Source organism: Rana temporaria, chromosome 2 (assembly GCF_905171775.1).
Source record: "Rana temporaria chromosome 2, aRanTem1.1, whole genome shotgun sequence".
Lineage (NCBI taxonomy): Eukaryota > Metazoa > Chordata > Amphibia > Anura > Ranidae > Rana > Rana temporaria.
This window is the reverse complement of record NC_053490.1, coordinates 173,213,696-173,232,513: the sequence shown is the minus strand read 5'-3', so window position 1 is coordinate 173,232,513 and position 18,818 is coordinate 173,213,696. Positions and strand designations below refer to the sequence as shown.

The 18,818-nt window shown below is 42.6% G+C and overlaps 1 protein-coding gene across 2 annotated transcripts in view; it reads right to left on the bottom strand.

Annotated features, from left to right (window-relative positions):
- Positions 1-1,913: 1,913 nt before the first annotated feature.
- NDFIP2 (Nedd4 family interacting protein 2) overlaps positions 1,914-18,818 on the bottom strand; it is a 138,114-nt gene continuing 121,209 nt past the window's right edge. For both annotated transcript variants that reach the window (XM_040341430.1, XM_040341431.1), the window contains 2 exons: positions 9,095-9,200; positions 1,914-2,554 (listed from right to left, as the gene is read on the bottom strand). In XM_040341430.1, the coding sequence (XP_040197364.1) occupies positions 9,097-9,200 (104 nt within the window). In that variant the 3' untranslated portion in view covers positions 1,914-2,554; positions 9,095-9,096. The remainder of the gene's footprint in view (positions 2,555-9,094; positions 9,201-18,818) is intronic.

Sequence of the window (18,818 nt, the reverse complement as noted above, 5' to 3'; positions counted from 1 at the left end):
ACCTTATTAGCCAAAAAGCCCATTTGGCTTTCCCCCACCTCAGCTTTACTGAGGATGTCGGTTGAGATCACATATCTGCCACAGATATTATACCATCAACCAATGCCAAAATCAAGATTTTTATTTAAGGACTATTTAAAATGACCATTTAAAAAGGACAAAAGTTGTAAGGTTAGTTAAGCAGCTATGCAAGTCAAAGACTTCATTTTACAGCAGCCCAACCTAAGCACAGAAGACTTCCCATTGGTATCTGGAAATCAAAACTTACATTATTAAAAAAGGAACTAAACCATCTAACAGGGGTAGGCAACCTTAAAGAGGTGGAGATCTACCTGGACATCATTGGAGAAGTCAAAGATTACCAGGCACATAATCACCCAATTTCGCCTCCTCACACCTGATTTAAACCTCCAATTACTACTGCACTGCAATCACGTGCATTGCATGGCAATCATGGATTTAAATCAGGTGGTGAAGAGGCAACATATCACCTCTTCACCACTTGCCCAACACTAGGGTCGCTTTTCAGAGAAGCAAAAGTGCATGGTGCACTTGTAAACAAGCCCTTTGTTGCATTCGGCAGCAGCACTCTTAGGGCTTATTCACATGTACAGTTGAGGGCTGGTAAAATCCTGTGGTTGAGTTGTGGGTTTACCCCCAATCCCTGAGGCAACAGCCAAAGGTGTACACATGCCGCAGCAGAAATTAAGACCCCTTTTGTGTTTGGTGGGTGCTACTGCCTGCCAGTCGTGACCCATTCAAGTAAATGGGGCCACTCTGCAAGTGCTTTGCAACTGCATGCCTCTGTGGAGTTCAAGGGGTTAAAGCAGGTGGTAAGTAAACAACACAATGCTTCCTGCTTTAACCGCTTGTTTGCTGTACTGCACAAGGTTGCAGGGCATTTGTAGAGTGGACTTATTCACGTGAATAGGTCATGCTTGGCAGGTGCTACACCCACCAACCATGACAGGGCGTATAATTCCTGCTGCAGCTGTGACATGTGTACACCCCTGGCCACTGCAGCTAAAGGAGGTGCGGTTGGGGTGGGGGTGATAATAACAGGTCTTAACTAAAATTAAAGCGGAGGTCCACATGAATTTTTTTTAAAGCACTAATGTGCTGCAGTCTACCTGCACCATGGTTGCTGCATAGTGCATCCACGACTTTCCTGGGTTAGCTGTGCTTTGCCATAGACTTCTATTATATCCTGCGGGTGTGATGCACTTTATGAAAGCACCTTAAACTCCAGGAGTTTTGGTGCCGTTCCAGAAAGTGCAGCAAACCCGCAGGATATAATAGAAGTCTAAGGCTAAGTGCAGCAAACCCGCAGGAAAGCTGTGTGGGTAAGCCGAAGCACATGAGTGTGAAAGCAGCCCTATACTATTATGCCCAGCATATTGCTTCACACTGACCTGAAGATCTCTTCTTTCCTGCTGCTGGCACCACTTTGGCAACCGCTAGCTGGGATAAAGGTGGAGAAGGCATCGGTTCTTGCTCCCGACAGCTCCAACTTTACAAGTAGTCCCTCTGCATTGCACTCTGATGCTCTGGAATAGCAGATCAGCAAGTGCAGACCGCGATCTACCAGTCACCTGTCCGTGATCTACAGGTTGCTGACCCATGATCTAAAATAAACCTATTAAATGCTGTTTATGTTATAAGCTAAAAAAAAAGCATACCTGGCAACTAATGTGTCCGCAATTTAGCAATGAGGTATTCAGAAATCAAGACACTTCAGCTGGAAGATAATTCCCGGTGTTGATATAAGCCACCATGTTAAAAGTGAAGACATTATCGATACACTGTAAAGGTCTATTGGCAAAGTACATTTGTTAATTTTTTTGTATATTAGAAACTGCAACTAACAGGTTACAGGATGATGTCAAGACAATCCGGTTTGCTGAGACCACAAATGATTGTATGGCACGTTTTATGTGGTTTGAAATCTAGAATATTGTGTATTAAGTACCTTTGTTCTAGTCATTCATACAAAAAAGCTAATGTTAGTAAAAATAGACATATTATTATTCATATTTAAATTAACTTAATGGAGTTTGCTTACGGATATAATGATTCTGCCATTCAGTCATACAGAGATGCATATTTACAATGGATTACGTCACGATCTGCAAAATAGTTGTGCCTGGTTAGGAAAACCTACTCATGCTCCAGTAGTATACGTTATGAATATTGTTTTGTTGTCTAATCCAGCAAAACAGGATATAATAAATCAACGGTTTGGCGTTGGATGAGAAAGAAAAACTGGGACACCGCAACAATAACTTGCATGTCCCAGTAATGTATTAGGATGGAGAAGGTCAAGTCTAACATGCTACACATTTATTTAGTCTTCTTACTGTACAGGCTTTGGAAAGCCTTCCACTTAGCAATGTGCAGTTTTATCAGCAATATTTACAGTATAATCATTCCATCCAGCAACCAGAGCTGCTGGAAATCAAATGGCGCATCTTGTGTTGAAGTCTTCTTGACTGTTTATCAAGTTGTAGACGATGTTGGCTCACTCTGGGGAAAAGGAATGTTTGGTTGCAGTTGCCTAAAACAAAAAATAAAATCATTATTTAAAATGGGGAAAAATAAACAGTCCATCTACCGTGGATCACAAACAGTCCATCTACCCTCAATCACAAACAACTGTTCTCTTCCTCCTAAATAAGCCAAACACTGAAATCTTGCATTTACTCAAGAGCCACAGATGTTATTTTGTACAAAACAAGGGATGGGCATAAATTGCTTTTCTGGTCATCCCGGAACAACTGAACTCCGCAATGTATAGACCATCCCTGGAACAACTGAACTCCGCAATGTATAGACCATCCCTGGAGCAACTGAACTCCGCAATGTATAGACCATCCCTGGAACAACTGAACTCCGCAATGTATAGACCATCCCTGGAGCAACTGAACTCCGCAATGTATAGACCATCCCTGGAACAACTGAACTCCGCAATGTATAGACCATCCCCGGAACAATTGAACTCTGCAATGTATAGACCATCCCTGGAACAATTGAACTCAGCAATGTATAGACCATCCCTGGAACAATTGAACTCCCCAATGTATAGACCATCCCTGGAACAATTGAACTCCCCAATGTATAGACCATCCCTGGAACAATTGAACTCCCCAATGTATAGACCATCCCTGGAACAATTGAACTCCGCAATGTATAGACCATTCCTGGAACAATTGAACTCTGCAATGTATAGACCATCCTTGGAACAACTGAACTCCGCAATGTATAGACCATCCCTGGAACAATTGAAATCCGCAATGTATAGACCATCCCTGGAACAACTGAACTCCGCAATGTATAGACCATCCCTGGAACAATTGAACTCCGGAATGTATAGACCATCCCTGGAACAATTGAAATCCGCAATGTATAGACCATCCCTGGAGCAACTGAACTCCGCAATGTATAGACCATCCCTGGAAAAATTGAATTCTGGAATGTATAGAACATCCCTGGAACAATTGAAATCCGCAATGTATAGACCATCCCTGGAACAACTGAACTCCGCAATGTATAGACCATCCCTGGAACAATTGAACTCTGCAATGTATAGACTCTTCTGAATTGTGTGCTGTTATTTATTTTTTTATGGAAGAAAAAAATGCAACTTAAAGTGACTGTAAACTATCACCTTGAAAACCAACCCTTTCAGTTTAAACTCAAATGAAAGACAAAACATTTGTTTATAGATATATATATATAAAAAAAAAAAAAAACACACACACACACAACATTATCAATACCTTTTCCCCCCCATTTTTTTATAAGTCCTCACATACCCTCTAATCTCAGCTGCATAAGAGCTAGGGGGAGTAGAAGCAACAGTAGACTGAGCTTCCCAGTGAAAGACTGCAGAGGGGCTTGTCAGTACAAATCTGATCATTGGAGGAGAGCAGGCTGGGTTCCCAGCACACTGTGTTCTCCTGCTTAGTGTGGTCTAATTAGTGTGGTTTAATAGAAAAGCATAGGGACTGGCAAGAACACCAGAAATTTTACACAAAGGAAGCAATACAAACAGAACAGGATACATTTTCATACAAGCACATATCAGGGATATGAAATGCTGGGGTAACAAACACGTAGTTTAAAGCTAAACTCCAGCTTGTGTTACACTTTACATTCAGCGTTTCCAGCTTGGCCCAAACGAGCCATGTCCCTTACCAACATGTGAAGCCGCTGGATGTGCGGTATAAACTGTATGAAGCAGAAGCTACCTAGAGCACTGTGTTCTGGGTTGGAGTCAAAACTTCCTGTCTCATACCCGGAACACAATAGTCTATCTGATCAGCGCCATTCAGAGAAAGTGATGTATTCTAGCAATAAATACACAGCTTCTTCTGATTGGCGAAGTCAGAAGTTGTAACATCATCAGCCTTTGGGTAGCAACTAAATAATAATATAAGCACCATAAGATGCATATTGATTTAAAGTGGTTGTAAAGAAGGTATACGTACCTGCTCTGTGCAATGGTATTGCATAGAGCAGCCCCTTAACTCCTCTTTTGGAGTCCCCCGCTGGCACTCTCTGCTCCTTCTCCCTTCCAATATCTACGTGGGCATGCTCCAAATCTGGGTTCTCTGCGCCCATAGACACACACACACACACACAATGTGGCTCAGCTGCGGCCACCCCCCCCCCCCCGCCCCAGCTCCATCCTCTCAGGATTTCACTGACAGCAGGAGAAGCCTATGGCTCCCGCTGCTATTAGAGTCTCCTGTGAGATCAGGAGAGACAGCATTGGATCAAGACTTGAGTAAGTGTTTAGGGAGGGGGGGGAGGTATTGGAAGGTTTTTTACCCTAATGCAGTGTTTCTCAATTCCAGTCCTCAGGCCCCCCCAACAGGTCAGGTTTTCAGGAATTCCCTCAGATGAAAAGGCTGTGGTGATTACTAAGGCAGTGAAACTGATCAAATCACCTGTGCAAAATAATGGAAATCCTGAAAACCTGACCTGTTGGGGGGGCCTGAGGACTGGAATTGAGAAACACTGCCCTAATGTAATGCAGAGAATGCATAAAGTTACAAACCTTTTGAAAGGGGTTTAAATTTAGAATCACTTAAAGGGGTTGTAAACCCTCAAGGTTTTTCACCTTAATGCATTAAGGTGAAAAACCTCCTGTCATGCAGCAGCCCCCCATTGCCCCCGTTTTAATTACCTGAACCCTGCCTTTCCCACACCAAGAATGAGCACACCAGCTCCAGCCGGTGTCTAGTGTCCTGATTGAATCGATTGATAGCACCGCAGCCATTAGCTCCCGCTGCGGTCAATCAAATCTAATGACGCGGGAGCCAGGGATAGTGCCGAGTCTTGCTTTCTGTCAATAGACGCAGCAGCAGGACAGGGGGGCACGCCTGCATGGGTGCCCCGAGGGAGAGCGCTTCTCCAACGTGGCACTCGAGAAGAGGAGGAGCCAGGAGCGTTGTTAAGGGACCCCAGAGGAAGATGGGGGCACTCTGTGCAAAACCAACTGCACAGAGGAGGGAAGTATGACATGTTTTTTTATTTACCTTTAGATATAATTTAAGAAAGGCTTAAATAGACCGATACTCATCCAGTTCTGTGGTCCAACATGCAATTTGACAAAATATTACAAAAGCAACGGATACCTGTTTCTGTCAAAACAATCACAAAAGCTCACCCAAAGGCAAAGTGTGTTCTTTACATACTACTGTATATTTGCACTAGACAAGGATTTATTGTTACTTTATTCATTAGGATTTAAAAGCGCAGATCAGTGTTTAAAGTGACAAAATAAGATTTCAACTATCAACAAGTATACCAAAGAAGAAAGAAAAAAAAAAAAAAAGCAGAAACCAGACTGGTCTAACTGAAAATATGCCCACGCTAAATTTGTAGATTTTAATATATAAAAATATATCTACATTCAAGGTTTAGGCACCCAAAAATCCAACAGCTTCTTTTCTGCCGATTAAGCCCTGAGATTTACAAAACTAAGCCCCGACCTTTTTTTCTCTAGTCGGTTTCCATTCTGTAACTGAGCAGTGACGGAGAAGGAGCAGACTGATTAGCTCATCTACCTGTCTCTTTGCTCCCTCCTTCTATCCTTGACTGTACGTGAGCTCTGTTGTACATTTGCAAGAGACGATTGCAGGTCATGTTCAGGTACCCACACTTGAAAAAATAAATGTAATCATCTAGTAACGATAAAACCTGCACTAACTTATGTATTTTATATCTTGAGTTCAGCTTTAAGCAGCATTAATATTTTAAAGCTTTTGCATGGCAATTACTAATTATGCGGGTCTTATTCCAGCAGTTTTTCTAATAAATGTATACCACGTTGATGAAATGTATGCAACAATAATCAATAAAAAACATGTAGCATATTTTTATTTTTCCATATTTCGTCTCCCACATGTTAATCAGTGCGGGCACACAAGCCTATGGCATGTGATTTGCAGTCTTTTACAGCAGAGATCTCAAGTGATTAGGCAGCAGATTAGCATACAGAACAGCAAGAAGCTGTCAATGCAATGCGAAGCAAGTCCCAAGCTATTTGGTGCTATTTTCATGATGTATAGATTTAATAGCAATTCTGCTGGTATAATGTATAAAACATTTTATGGCACTTAACACATGTCCAATATTAATTTGAATCGCCAGGCTCATTTTAAAGGTAAATCAGCTGGAGAACATTTATTGATGGTACTGCCTTCTACTTCATATAAATGGCAATTCAAACAAATTTCTATATTTTGACTATTTTCCCAAGAGGCGGAGAGAGATGCAATCCATATCAATAACTTCCCATGCAGATGAGCTTTTAGTGCTGATCCGTGTCAACCTTTTGGATAATAAAGTAGCTGCGTTTGTTTAAGGAAAAAAATACTGTATTCATTGCAATCTTGGTAATATGAGGGATTTCATGGATATTGAATTCTATAAAACACCTGCAAGAAGAAGTCTACATTATCTTTCTGAAATTGTAGCGCCCAAACTACGACGACAGTTTTTCCGTTGTATTTAAAAGCAACAGTTTTTGTAGTCAAATGATGAGCATGTTAAAAAAAAAATAAAAAAATGAAAATGAAGCTACTATTACAGAAATCCTAAAAAAAAAAAAAAAAAAAAAATATTAGATATCTGGCATACTATATTTATTTATACAGGTTAAAGGACCTAAAAAAGTTTTAATATAGTTGTTCATCATGAAGTATGATTTTCCTGCGTTTTTGCTTCCTCTTGGTAAACGACTGAACCCACATGGCAAAATCTGGGGTAGGGGTAATTATAGTCAACATAAGATGAGTGATTCTAGGCGTTTTTAGGGTTCCTAGAAAAGAAGAACTGCGTGATATGAGCACAATAACAAGGTAAGGTTTTGCAATACAGAGCCCTGCAAAACAGCATATGGTTGGTTATGGAGATTGGTGTGGGCAGGATGGGACTGAAGTGCAGAGAAAGACAAATCACATGGATGGGTGTACAGATCGGCATCTGTGCAGACAAGCAGTAAATAGAATGGAGGAAGAGATTCAGGATCAGTACAGGCAAGCAGCAATACCGCGACCCAACAATTGGTAGAACAAAAGAAAAAGCTCTACAAGTGCCAGTTTCTTTATACCAGACCCCCTAATGAGAGCTTTTTCCAGCAGGACTACTTCCAGACACCTATGACTGCCAGGTTGAGATCACAAAAATAAATGCCAGGGCACCAGTAATGAAGCAGATATCTTTGGGACAGAGGTAAGGGTAGGTGACCAGCATAATCGTAGGACCAATCAACGCAACAGGATACAGGTCCAGATACTCCAACAGGATCAGAAGTTACAAGCCAATACAGATCAATATAAGGAATCATGCAAGGTTAGAAAGGTGAAGCCCAAACATAGAAACAAAGATCAGAAGATGGAAAAAGCAGTCAGGACACAAGAGGAGTATTGATACATGAGCTACAAGCAAACAGGTGATATCTGGAAGCAGCAGTTAAGCCTCGTACACACAACCGGTTTTCCCGGCAGGAAAACTGCCAGGAGAGCATTTAGCCGGGAATCCCGGCTGTGTTTATGCTCCCTAGCAGTTTTCCCGTCAGGAAAACAGACAGGAATCCCATCGGGAAAATAGAGAACCCTGCTCTCTATTTTCTCGTCGGGTTTCCCTGCAGAGTGTTTCCGGCCAAGAAAACCAGTCGTCCGTATGCTTACTAGTCCCAGGTAAACTCACGCATGCTCGATAAGAGTTTGACGCATGCGCGGTAGCATACAAGTTTAGTGTGGGGTGTAGCAAGATGGCGGCGACGGCATCGAATGTGACGAGCGCAGGCTCTTCGTAGTCGATGACATCACCGCGTTCTTGCCATTCAAAAGAGCGGCGGTTCTTTTGCATGGCTGTCTGTATGCACGGCTTTGCAAGACAAGCTTGCCAGGAATCCCGTTAGGAAAACCAAAGTTTTTTTTCCTGACGGGATTCCCGGCCGTGTGTACAGGGCCTTATAGACAAATAATAGCAACATGGCCCAGGCAAGAAAGGACATAAAAAACAAGATCTAAGAGATTTTTGCAAAACGTGTAACAAATACAAGCTTCCCTGTTGTAAGGATTGAAATGAAAGGTTCTATATATAATGTTAGTAAATAAAATTGTACATATAACAAAAAAACAAAACATATATAATGTTTGGGGGTTCCGAGACATTTTCTAGCAAAAAAATACAGATTTTTAGATGTAGGAGAAAAATGTCAGGGAGTGAACTAGTTAATAATTAGAAAACTTTGGTGTATGAGATATGCCTCCAAAAAAAACTTTATTTAAAAGTTGAACTACACGGCTCACTTTTTTCTCTGAGAAAATCAATCAATCGAGAATATCTAATAAACTGTCAACCTCAATCAGGTGGGTTCTTTATTCTCCTTTTCTGACAATGCACACAATGTTACGCTCTGTGGGAATCTCTTATGACAGGTATTGTTAAGTGAATGAATATGATGAGAATCTAGAAGCATCCTCTAAGGATTTTTATATGTTTTCTGACAACTGAAAATGGTGATGGTTAAGGAAAACTGTTGCCTTAGGTCAATGTATGTCCAACAGCTGAGACTTACCTCTAGTACAAGAAGAAAAATCGTGTTCTGTGAGCAGCTGCCATGCTTTCAGACATATTTCGCACCTTGAGGTAATTGACAAACCCTCTAAAGAAGAGCAACAATCCTAAAATAAAATAAAAAATGTATATAAATTAACCAAAAGTAAAAACTACTAACTGAACATTTTATGGACTCCTTCAAACTAAACTCAGGTTACCTGTCGGTATAACATGCAAGTTAACACAATTAATTCTGGTTTATTATGCATCTTTTCTCATTTGGCACCATGCCAGCTAGGAATTAAACCCCTGTTTTTAACGCAGACTGTTGGACAGGTTAATTTGGTTGGTCAGCAGACTGGTTGGTGAGTTGAGCTATGGAATGTTCTGTTTTTGTCTTTTATGTGTTTGCCCTTCCATGTGCTCCTTGCTGTGAAAGCTAGTTGTAGGTGGGGGCAGGGGCCATTTGTTTGTTATTTGTGTACATATTGTCCGGGGACACACTGTGCACCTTTGCTGCCACTGTGCTACGTGATGGGTGTCCAGTGTGCTCCTGTTCCTTTAAGGGGGATTGGGCTGCCTCTCATCTATCCATTGAATGATTGCAGGGGAGGGCTGGGCCAGGGGGCAGGGTGGCAATTGCCTCCCAGGCCGCCCTAACTTATGTTCAAAATGCCTGCTACCATTTTATTTTTTATTCTGGTCTTGGAAGTCGGGCCGACCACTAGCTGTTGCATTTCAGGAGTTGTACTCAAGCTCCCGGTGGGTGGAAAACAGAGCAGCACAGAGGAAACTACAAGTCCCTGGGAGTGGATTTTTGGAAGCAGGCAGAGGCAGGGCATGACAGGGAGTCTGGATGCAGGTCTGGACATGCTGGCTGCAACTTGACCCCAGGATCAGGAGCATTACCCCCCCAGGAGGCCGTGGCATGCAAGGACCTGCTGAGCTGAGATCACTGAAGTGAGAGACCCTGACACCCATAGTTGATCCCCATCTCCCCCCCATACACCCCATGTAACCTGTCCCAGTGATCAGGCTGCATTGATGGGCACTGGAGTTGGCTGCACTGATGGGCACTGGTGAAGCTGCATTGAAAATCCAGATGGGCCATGGATGGTGAGCTTATTCAGCGGTTCAATGGGCCACTTGACTGGACTTGCCCCCCAGGCCTAAGGCTTCCAGCCCTCCCCTGAATGCATGCGCTCCCACTGTGAAGACACTCATAAATTCAGTAGTGTTTAGGACTGCAAGCATACACAGGGTGCCGTGGAGAGGCCTCGCAGCTTACGCATGTGTTTGCAAATGCGTGCTAACTGAACTCCTGTTTTTAAATGCTAGACAGGTGAAGTTGGTTGGTCAGCAGACCGGTTGGTGAGTTAAACTATGGAATGTTCTGTTTTTGTCTTTTAGTCACTCAAGTATGTCAGCCATGAAGGTCTGATATTATGTAGGCCTCTTGTTGCACATATTCCGTTGACCCTATAAAGAGAAACTTGGCTGACATCTTAATCTTCAAATGCTTGTTGCTTGGCTGTGATGCTGACCCAGTGGCTTCAGTAGTGTGAGCCACTGAATAAGTATGCAAATTAGGATTTTTTTTCCAGACTTTCCTGATCTCAGAAAGCATGGATGGCAGAGGTCAGCATAACAGCCAGTCAAATAGCATTATTGGGAGGAGGTCTGTAACAGCAGCCTCCATATTTTTCATAAAAAAGGTTTAGTTTAAAATGTTGCCACCTGTTGGAGGCAAGAAGTGGAGCGAGGGGAGCTGCGGTGGCTCAACACGATTGGCACTGCGCTGACAAGCCATTCACCTCTGCAGCTAGAGGTTCGGATCCCCGGTCTCAGCTACATGTGAATTGAGTTTGGTGGTCTCAGCCCGACTCCCGGTGGGTGTGCTATGCGAGGTAAGCTTGCGCTTAGTACGCCCACCCCCCTCCCGCAAAAACCACCACACTTACACGCACTCGAAATTGGGTTAACATGCACGCACTTTGACCATGCGGTCTCTAAAAAGAGAGGCGAAGGACTAACGGGGCTGGTTGAGCGGGCTAGATCCTCTCACTCTCTTATAGGGAGTCCCTCTGCCCCGTTGGGCTTCAAAGCGGAGCAGGTAGGGCGGGCTGTGTGGGAGGACCCCCTCACACACCCACCATTGCCACCCGGGGCATGGAGAAAGGTGGCAGATTGCCTCTGGGGGAGGCAAGTGGAAGTGGAGCGAGACGCCATATCTTTGGATACCTGGGTTATTATTATACAGGATTTATAGTGCCAACAGTTTGCACAGCGCTTTACAACATGGGGGCAGACAATACAGTTACAGTACAATTCAATACAGGAGGAATCAGAGGCCCCTGCTCTTTAGAGCTTACAGTCTAGGAGGAAGGCTCAAGAGATACCAAAGGAATAACTGTAGGAATGAGCTGATGAAGAAAATAAAGGTACAGTTAATAGACGGGGCAGGATGGGCCTTTCTGATTTTCAGGGATCGCCTAAAAGTGGACAGAGTAGGAAATAGTTGGACAGATTGGAGTAAGGAATTCCATAGGATGGGAGAGGACCAGGAGTGACTCAAGGTACTGAAACCAGAGACAGGCAACTAGGAGGTGTCAGAAATGCCAGCTTATGATTAAACAATGTTATGATAAATATATTGGTAAGAACGGACATAGATGGCTGGAATCTCAGGCGGTTTCAGCAGGAACCGGCCAAGATTCGAACCATGTGTGGACAAGCTGAATGCACCAAATTTTTCAATCGACCAACCAGCCTGTCGGATTCCCCTGCTATAGCCGCTAGCGATAATCACAGTCTTCTCCTGGTGGGGATGGCTTCCCCCACCTACTCTGGCCGGGAGCAGACAGCTGCTTGGCAGGAGGGATTATCCTATCAGCACTGTCTGTGTTGATGGGGGAATCATGCAATTTTCTTTCCTGCAAACCATGGTTGCAGGAACAATTCTGACAGTATATGGCCTGCCTAAGTGTATTGCAACTACCTCCTCATTGGCTTACTACTACACAGGATACCCCCCTGCCCCCTTTCAGTGCACCATGAATTCCGCTACCACTCCTATCTGCCAATCCCTCCACTGGCTTCTGATCGCCCATTGAATACCACAAAAAATAAACAACTCACAACTATGCCCCAAGCTACATCACCAACCTCATCTCAAATTATTAAACTGCCTCCTTCACTTCTTCCATGACCTCCTGCTCTCTAGCATCCTCAGCACCTCCTCCCATGCTTGCATCCAGGAATTCTGTAAAGCCTCCCCCTTTCTCTGGACCTCTTTTTTTTGGAATGCATTCGCGTGAAAACCTATTCTCGCGTTCTTATTCTGCACACTATGTAAATGGTCATTTGCGCACACTTGAGTGTATGAGGCGTAAATTACTGACCAAAAAAGCAGAATCTTCTTCTTATTACCGAAGACTGCGCGGTGCTTGTTTATTCGCCTGTGTGCATAGCCACGTTACAATTAATGGGCTGTATTTTAGTTCTGTAAAAAAAAAGCTGTACTGAGCTTTTTCAAGCTCCAGCGTGCGAGAGGCCTTACCCCCAACTCATCTGGCTAACTCCTATTCGGTCTGCCTTTAAGCAATCTAAAGCCTGGTAAGCACTATAGGTCAGAGCCGCTGTACTAACTATGCAAAGTTATTACGGAGATATCCCCCGCTGAGCTTTTTTGTTCTGACAGGGGGATGGCCCTCCTGCCAGAACACTCGGCTGCTGGTTTTTCAGCATGTTCGTCCGGCCAAAAGGCTTTTTTTAACCAGCCGATGTCTCCTGACATTTATCCCGCGAGTACGGGGCTTTATTCGGCCTCTAAGTAACAATTGAATATTTCTGTCTTGAACTCCTCCTCCCCACACACAGTTACTACCTTGTGTACCACTTGCCCCAGATTGTAAGCTTTTATGAGTAAGGCCCTCCTAACCCTCTTGTCTTGAATTGTATTGGAACGGCTTTATTTTGAAAAACACTGCAAAAACTGTTGGTGTTATATAGGTCCTGTATAATGATACTCAGAAATTATGGAAATACACAATATATTTACAAAAGTGAGTACACCCCTCACATTTTTGTAAATATTTTTGAATATCTATTCATGTGACAACACAGAAGAAATTACACTTTGCTACAATGTAAAGTAGTGAGCGTGCAGATTGTATAACAGTGTAAATTTGCTGTCCCCCCAAAATTACTCAACACATAGCCATTAATGTCTAAATCGCTGGCAACAAAAGTAAGTACACCCCTAAGTGAAAATGTCTAAATTGGCCCCAAAGTGTCCATGTTTTGTGTGGCCACCATTTTGTTCCAGCACTGCCTTAACCCTCTTGGGCATGGAGTTCACCAGAGCTTCACAGGTTGCCACTGGAGTCCTCTTCCACTCCTCCATGACGACATCACAGAGCTGGTGGATGTTAGAGACCTTGTGCTCCTCCGCCTTCCATTTAAGGATGCCCCACAGATGCTCAATAGGGTTTAGGTCTGGAAACATGCTTGGTCAGTCTATCACCTTTACCCTCAGCTTCTTTAGCAAGGCATTGGTCGTTTTGGAGGTGTGTTTGGGGTTATGTTGGAATACTGCCCTGCGGCCCAGTCTCCAAAGGGGAGGATCATGCTCTGCTTCACGCTTGACACTATATGATCAAATAAGATTATCTTGGCCACATCAGACCACAGGACATGGTTGCATAAATCCATGTCCTTAGTCTGCATATCTTCAACAAACTGTTTGTGGCTTTTTTGTGCATCATCTTTAGAAGAGTCTTCCTTCTGGGACGACAGCCATGCAGACCAATTTGATGCAGTGTGCGGCATATGGTCTGAGCACTGACAGGCTGACCCCCCCCACCCCTTCAACCTCTGCAGCAATGCTGGCAGCACTCATACATCTATTTCCCAAAGACAACCTCTGGATATGCTGCTGAACACGTGCACTCAACTTCTTAGATTGACCATGGCAAGGCCAGTTCTACCGCTGTATTTTCTTGGCCACCATGCTGCACCTCAGTTTCAGGGTCTTGGCAATCTTCTTATCGCCTAGGCCAGTGATGGCGAACCTTGACACCCCAGATGTTTTGGAACTACATTTCCCATGATGCTCAACTACACTGCAGAGTGCAAAAGCATCATTGGAAACATAGTTCCAAAACATCTGGGGTGCCAAGGTTCGCCATCACTCGCCTAGGCCACCTTTATTTAGAGCAACAATTCTTTTTTTCAGATCCTCAGAGAGTTCTTTGCCATGAGGTGCCATGTTGAACTTCCAGTGACCAGTATAAGAGAGTGAGAGCGATAACAACAAATTTAACACACCTGCACCCCATTCACACCTGAAATCTTGTAACACTAATGCCGCGTACACACAATCATCTTTCGGCATGAACTTCCAACTTCATCACACCATCGTTTTTAAAAAATGATGAAAAAAGCGCTGTGACGTACAACACGTACGACGGCACTCTAAAGGGTAAGTTCTATTCGCCTTTGGGCTTCTTTAGTCGATTCTGTGTTAGTAAAAGTCGATTTGCGCTTTTTTGTCTGTTACAGCGTGATGAATGTGCTTACTCAATAATGAACGGTAGTTTTACCTGAAAGAGCGCTCCCGTCTCATAACTTGCTTCTGAGCATGCGCGGGTTTAAAACTTCATTTTAGCCCACACACGATCATTTTTTACTACCCGAAAAACGAAATTTTAAAAAAACAACGTTAAAAAATGCAGCATGTTCCTTTTTTATTTTGAGAAGCCGAAAAAACGACGTGAAGCTCACACACGATCATTTTAAATGACGTTTTTAAAAACATTGTTTTTTTTCATGCCTGAAAAATGATCGTGTGTACGCGTCATTACATGTCACATGACACCGGGGAGAGAAATGGCTAATTGGGCCCAGTTTGGACATTTTCACAGTGTACTGACTTTTGTTGCCAGCATTTTGAGGGGACAGCAAATTTACACTGTTATACTGTCACTCACTAATTTACATTGTAGGAAAGTCATCAAGTGTTGTCACATGAAAAGATATAATAAAATATTTATTTACAAAAATGTGAGGGGTGTACTCACTTTTCTGAGAAAATGTATACACACATGAAACAGCATATGTATATGTACAATATAGAATAAAAATACAAAATTAAATGCAATAAATGAAAATTCCCAGAATAATCTAGGGGCTAGCTGACATTTTCTAATTCAGATGCAGATTGGGCATGCTTTGCAAAGGAAACCCAGAGGAAAATGATTTTGCACTTTTCATTGTGAAGTCCACAGAGCCGATTATAAACAGGTGTGGTGAGACAACACACTTAGGGTTAATACGTTATTTCCCAAGTCATCATTACGTGGAGCAAACAACTTTGTAAAATAAGTAATCTTGTTAAATGCAAAGGCTTGCAAACTATTATGGCTGAGTAAATATTCCACAATATATTTTTGGAGAAAAGCTGATACAACGGATGTGCTGTGATCTGAAAGCATGAAGGCTTTTTCTATGCCTGGCTGAGCATGGCATAATGTACTATGCATTTCAAAGAACAGTTTCCTGACTCACAGACACACCATACAGCCTAAGGGGCCTGTGACTCCGGCATTTCCATCAGAGCTGTTTTGGGGAACAGCTACATATGAGCCAAAATTATGTAAACTTATAATGAGGGGATGCTACAAGCAAGACTTGTAAAAAAAAAAAGAACAGTCTACATATCTCCTCATTTTAAAATGGTACTGCTAAGAAATGGATTTGGCCGTTGGCATTTTGTATAATGCATAAGCTGCTTCGCCCTAAAGGAGCAAATTAGCTACCTCGCGACATAGTTATTTTAGCTAAAACTAAACTTGGTACAGATTGTTCGGTATTCTTGCCAACGGGAAAATTAGCATGTTAGCAGGTTAGTACTAGCCATTTTATTCCTTATTTACTACTGACGTTCTACTTTGAATTTAAAAAGATATTAACGTATTTAAAAGGGGTTGTAAAGGTTTGTTTTTTATTTTCTAAATAGGTTCCTTTAAGCTAGTGTATTGTTGGTTCACTTACCTTTTCCTTCGATTGACATTTTTAAATGTTTTTTTTTCTTTGTCTGAATTTCTCACTTCCTGTTTCTCCTCAGTAAGCTTTCCACCATCATCCGATCGGTGGTTAGTGAGCCAGAACAGCTTACCGAGGAGGAACAGGAAGTGAGAAATTCAGACAAAAGAAAACAAAGAAAAAACATTTTTAGAAGGGAAATTGAAGGAAAAAGGTAAGTAAACCAACAATGCACTAGCTTAACTACTTGCCGACCTGTCGCCGTCATTCTACGGTGGCAGGTTGGCTCTCCTGCGCGAGAGCCCGTAGCTCTACTTCGGCTCTCTCGCAGGCCACTAGGGGCGCGCACGTGGCAGCGGAGGCGCGCGTGCGCCCCCCGACTCCCGTGCCCGGCTGGCACGATCGCCGCCGGGCACACGCGATCGCTCGTTACAGAGCGGGGACCGGGAGCTGTGTGTGTAAACACACAGATTCCGGTCCTGTCAGGGGGGGAAATGCTGATCCTCTGTTCATACAATGTATGAACAGAAGATCAGTGATTTCCCCTAGTGAGGCCACCCCCCCTACAGTTAGAACACACCCAGGGACATACTTAACCCCTTCCCCGCCCCCTAGTGTTAACCCCTTCACTGCCAGTGGCATTTTTATAGTAATCCAATGCATTTTTATAGCACTGATCGCTATAAAAATGCCAATGGTCCCAAAAATGTGTCAAAAGTGTCCGAAGTGTCCGCCATAATGTCGCAGTACCGGAAAAAAATCGCTGATCGCCGCCATTACTAGTAAAAAAAAAATGTTAGTAAAAATTCCATAAAAATTCCCCCTATTTTGTAAACGCTATCTTTTTTGCACAAACCAATCAATAAACGCTTATTGTGATTTTTTTTTTTTACGAAAAATATGTAGAAGAATACGTATCGGCCTAAACTGAGGAAAAGAAAAGTTTGTTTATATATTTTTGGGGGATATTTATTACAGCAAAAAAAAAAAATTATTATTCATAATATTATAATTTTATAATTATTATTCATAATTATTCATTTTTTTCAAAATTGTGGCTCTGTTTTTGTTTATAGCACAAAAACTAAAAATCGCAGAGGTGATCAAATACCACCAAAAGAAAGCTCTATTTGTGGGGAAAAAAGGACGCCAATTTTGTTTGGAAGCCACGTCGCACGACCGCGCAATTGAACTGAAGAGGGGTGTTTAAACGGATATAAAAAAGATTGTTTTTATGCCATATAACATGAGCAAAGAAAATTATTTTATACTAGCAGAGAGACATATTGCGCTCATTTATTCTCACATGATATGAACAGCGAACAATAAATTCCCCAAAAAAAACTGTGTATACACAAATGTTATAATACTGGCTCTCCTGCGCAAATCACCATAGCCTTCCGTCGGCACACGCAAGTGGGTGGTGCGCTCTCGCTCCAGTGGTTTGGACGGGCTCTGTCCGCCGGCGACCCACGATCGCCTAGTACAGAGGCAGAATGGGGATCAGCTTTTGTAAACAAGGTGGATCCCCATTTTGACAGGAGACATGACAGATCTACTGTTCCCAGTGATCGGGAACAGTGATCTCTGTCATATCCCTAACAACTCCCCACAGTTAGAACACACCCAGGGAACACAAATGGCCCCTTGATCTGTTAACCCCTTCCCTGCCAGTGTAATTTTTATATTCATTGGTGCATTTTTTAGCACTGATCAATGTAATAATGTCACTGGTCCCCAAAAAGTGTAATTTGGGGGTCGGATTTGTCTGCCGCAATGTCGCTGTCCCGCTAAAAATCGCAGATTCCTGCCATTACCAGTAAAGACAATGAAAAAATAAATAAAAGTCCCTAAATCTATCCTATAGTTTGTAGATGTGATACGTTTTGTGCAAATCAATCAATATACGCCTATTACAATTTTTTTTACCAAAAATATGTAGAAGAATATATCGGCCTAAACTGATGAATACATTTGTTTTATTTCTTTGGATATGTATTATAGCAAAAAGGAAAAAAATATGTTTTTTTTTCCTACATTTTCACTCCTTGTTTATAGTGCAAAAAATAAAAACCGCAGAGGTGATCAAATACCACCAAAAGAAAGCTCTATTTGTGGGAATAAAAAAAGGACATCAATTTTGTTTGGGCACAGCGTCGCATGACCACGCAATTGTCAGTTAAAGCAAAAAATGGCCTGGTTAGGAAGTGGGTAAAACCTTCTGGGGCTGAAGTGGTTAAGATAAGGGCGAAGCTCCTCTTTAGGTCTGGTACACACTACAGTTTTTTAGGCCTTTCCAATTAGGCCTTTCCCTTCAATGGTAAGGAATTTCACAAATGAAATAACGGAGTGTACTAATCGGGGATTTTTTGCCGACCCCAAAGTTCTGCTTTAAATTCCCCTCTTTTGTCAATCCCCAGCCACTGCATGTATTAAAGATATCCAGCTATGCTGAAAATCTTCTTCCCCCATAGCAAACTGTGCTGGCCCTTTTCTGAAAATACTAGTTGCCTGGTTGTGTCTGGTTTCAGTGTCTTTAAGTCACAAACCCAGATTAATAATGCTGTATTGTGAGTGTAAGAATTCTATATGTCTATACGTGTTTCAGGTCAAGGTCCAGGACTTAGAAGACATTAAAGGATGACAGCCGGAAAATAACATTCTCAAAAAGCAGGGGTTAGAAATGGCAACTTAAATAA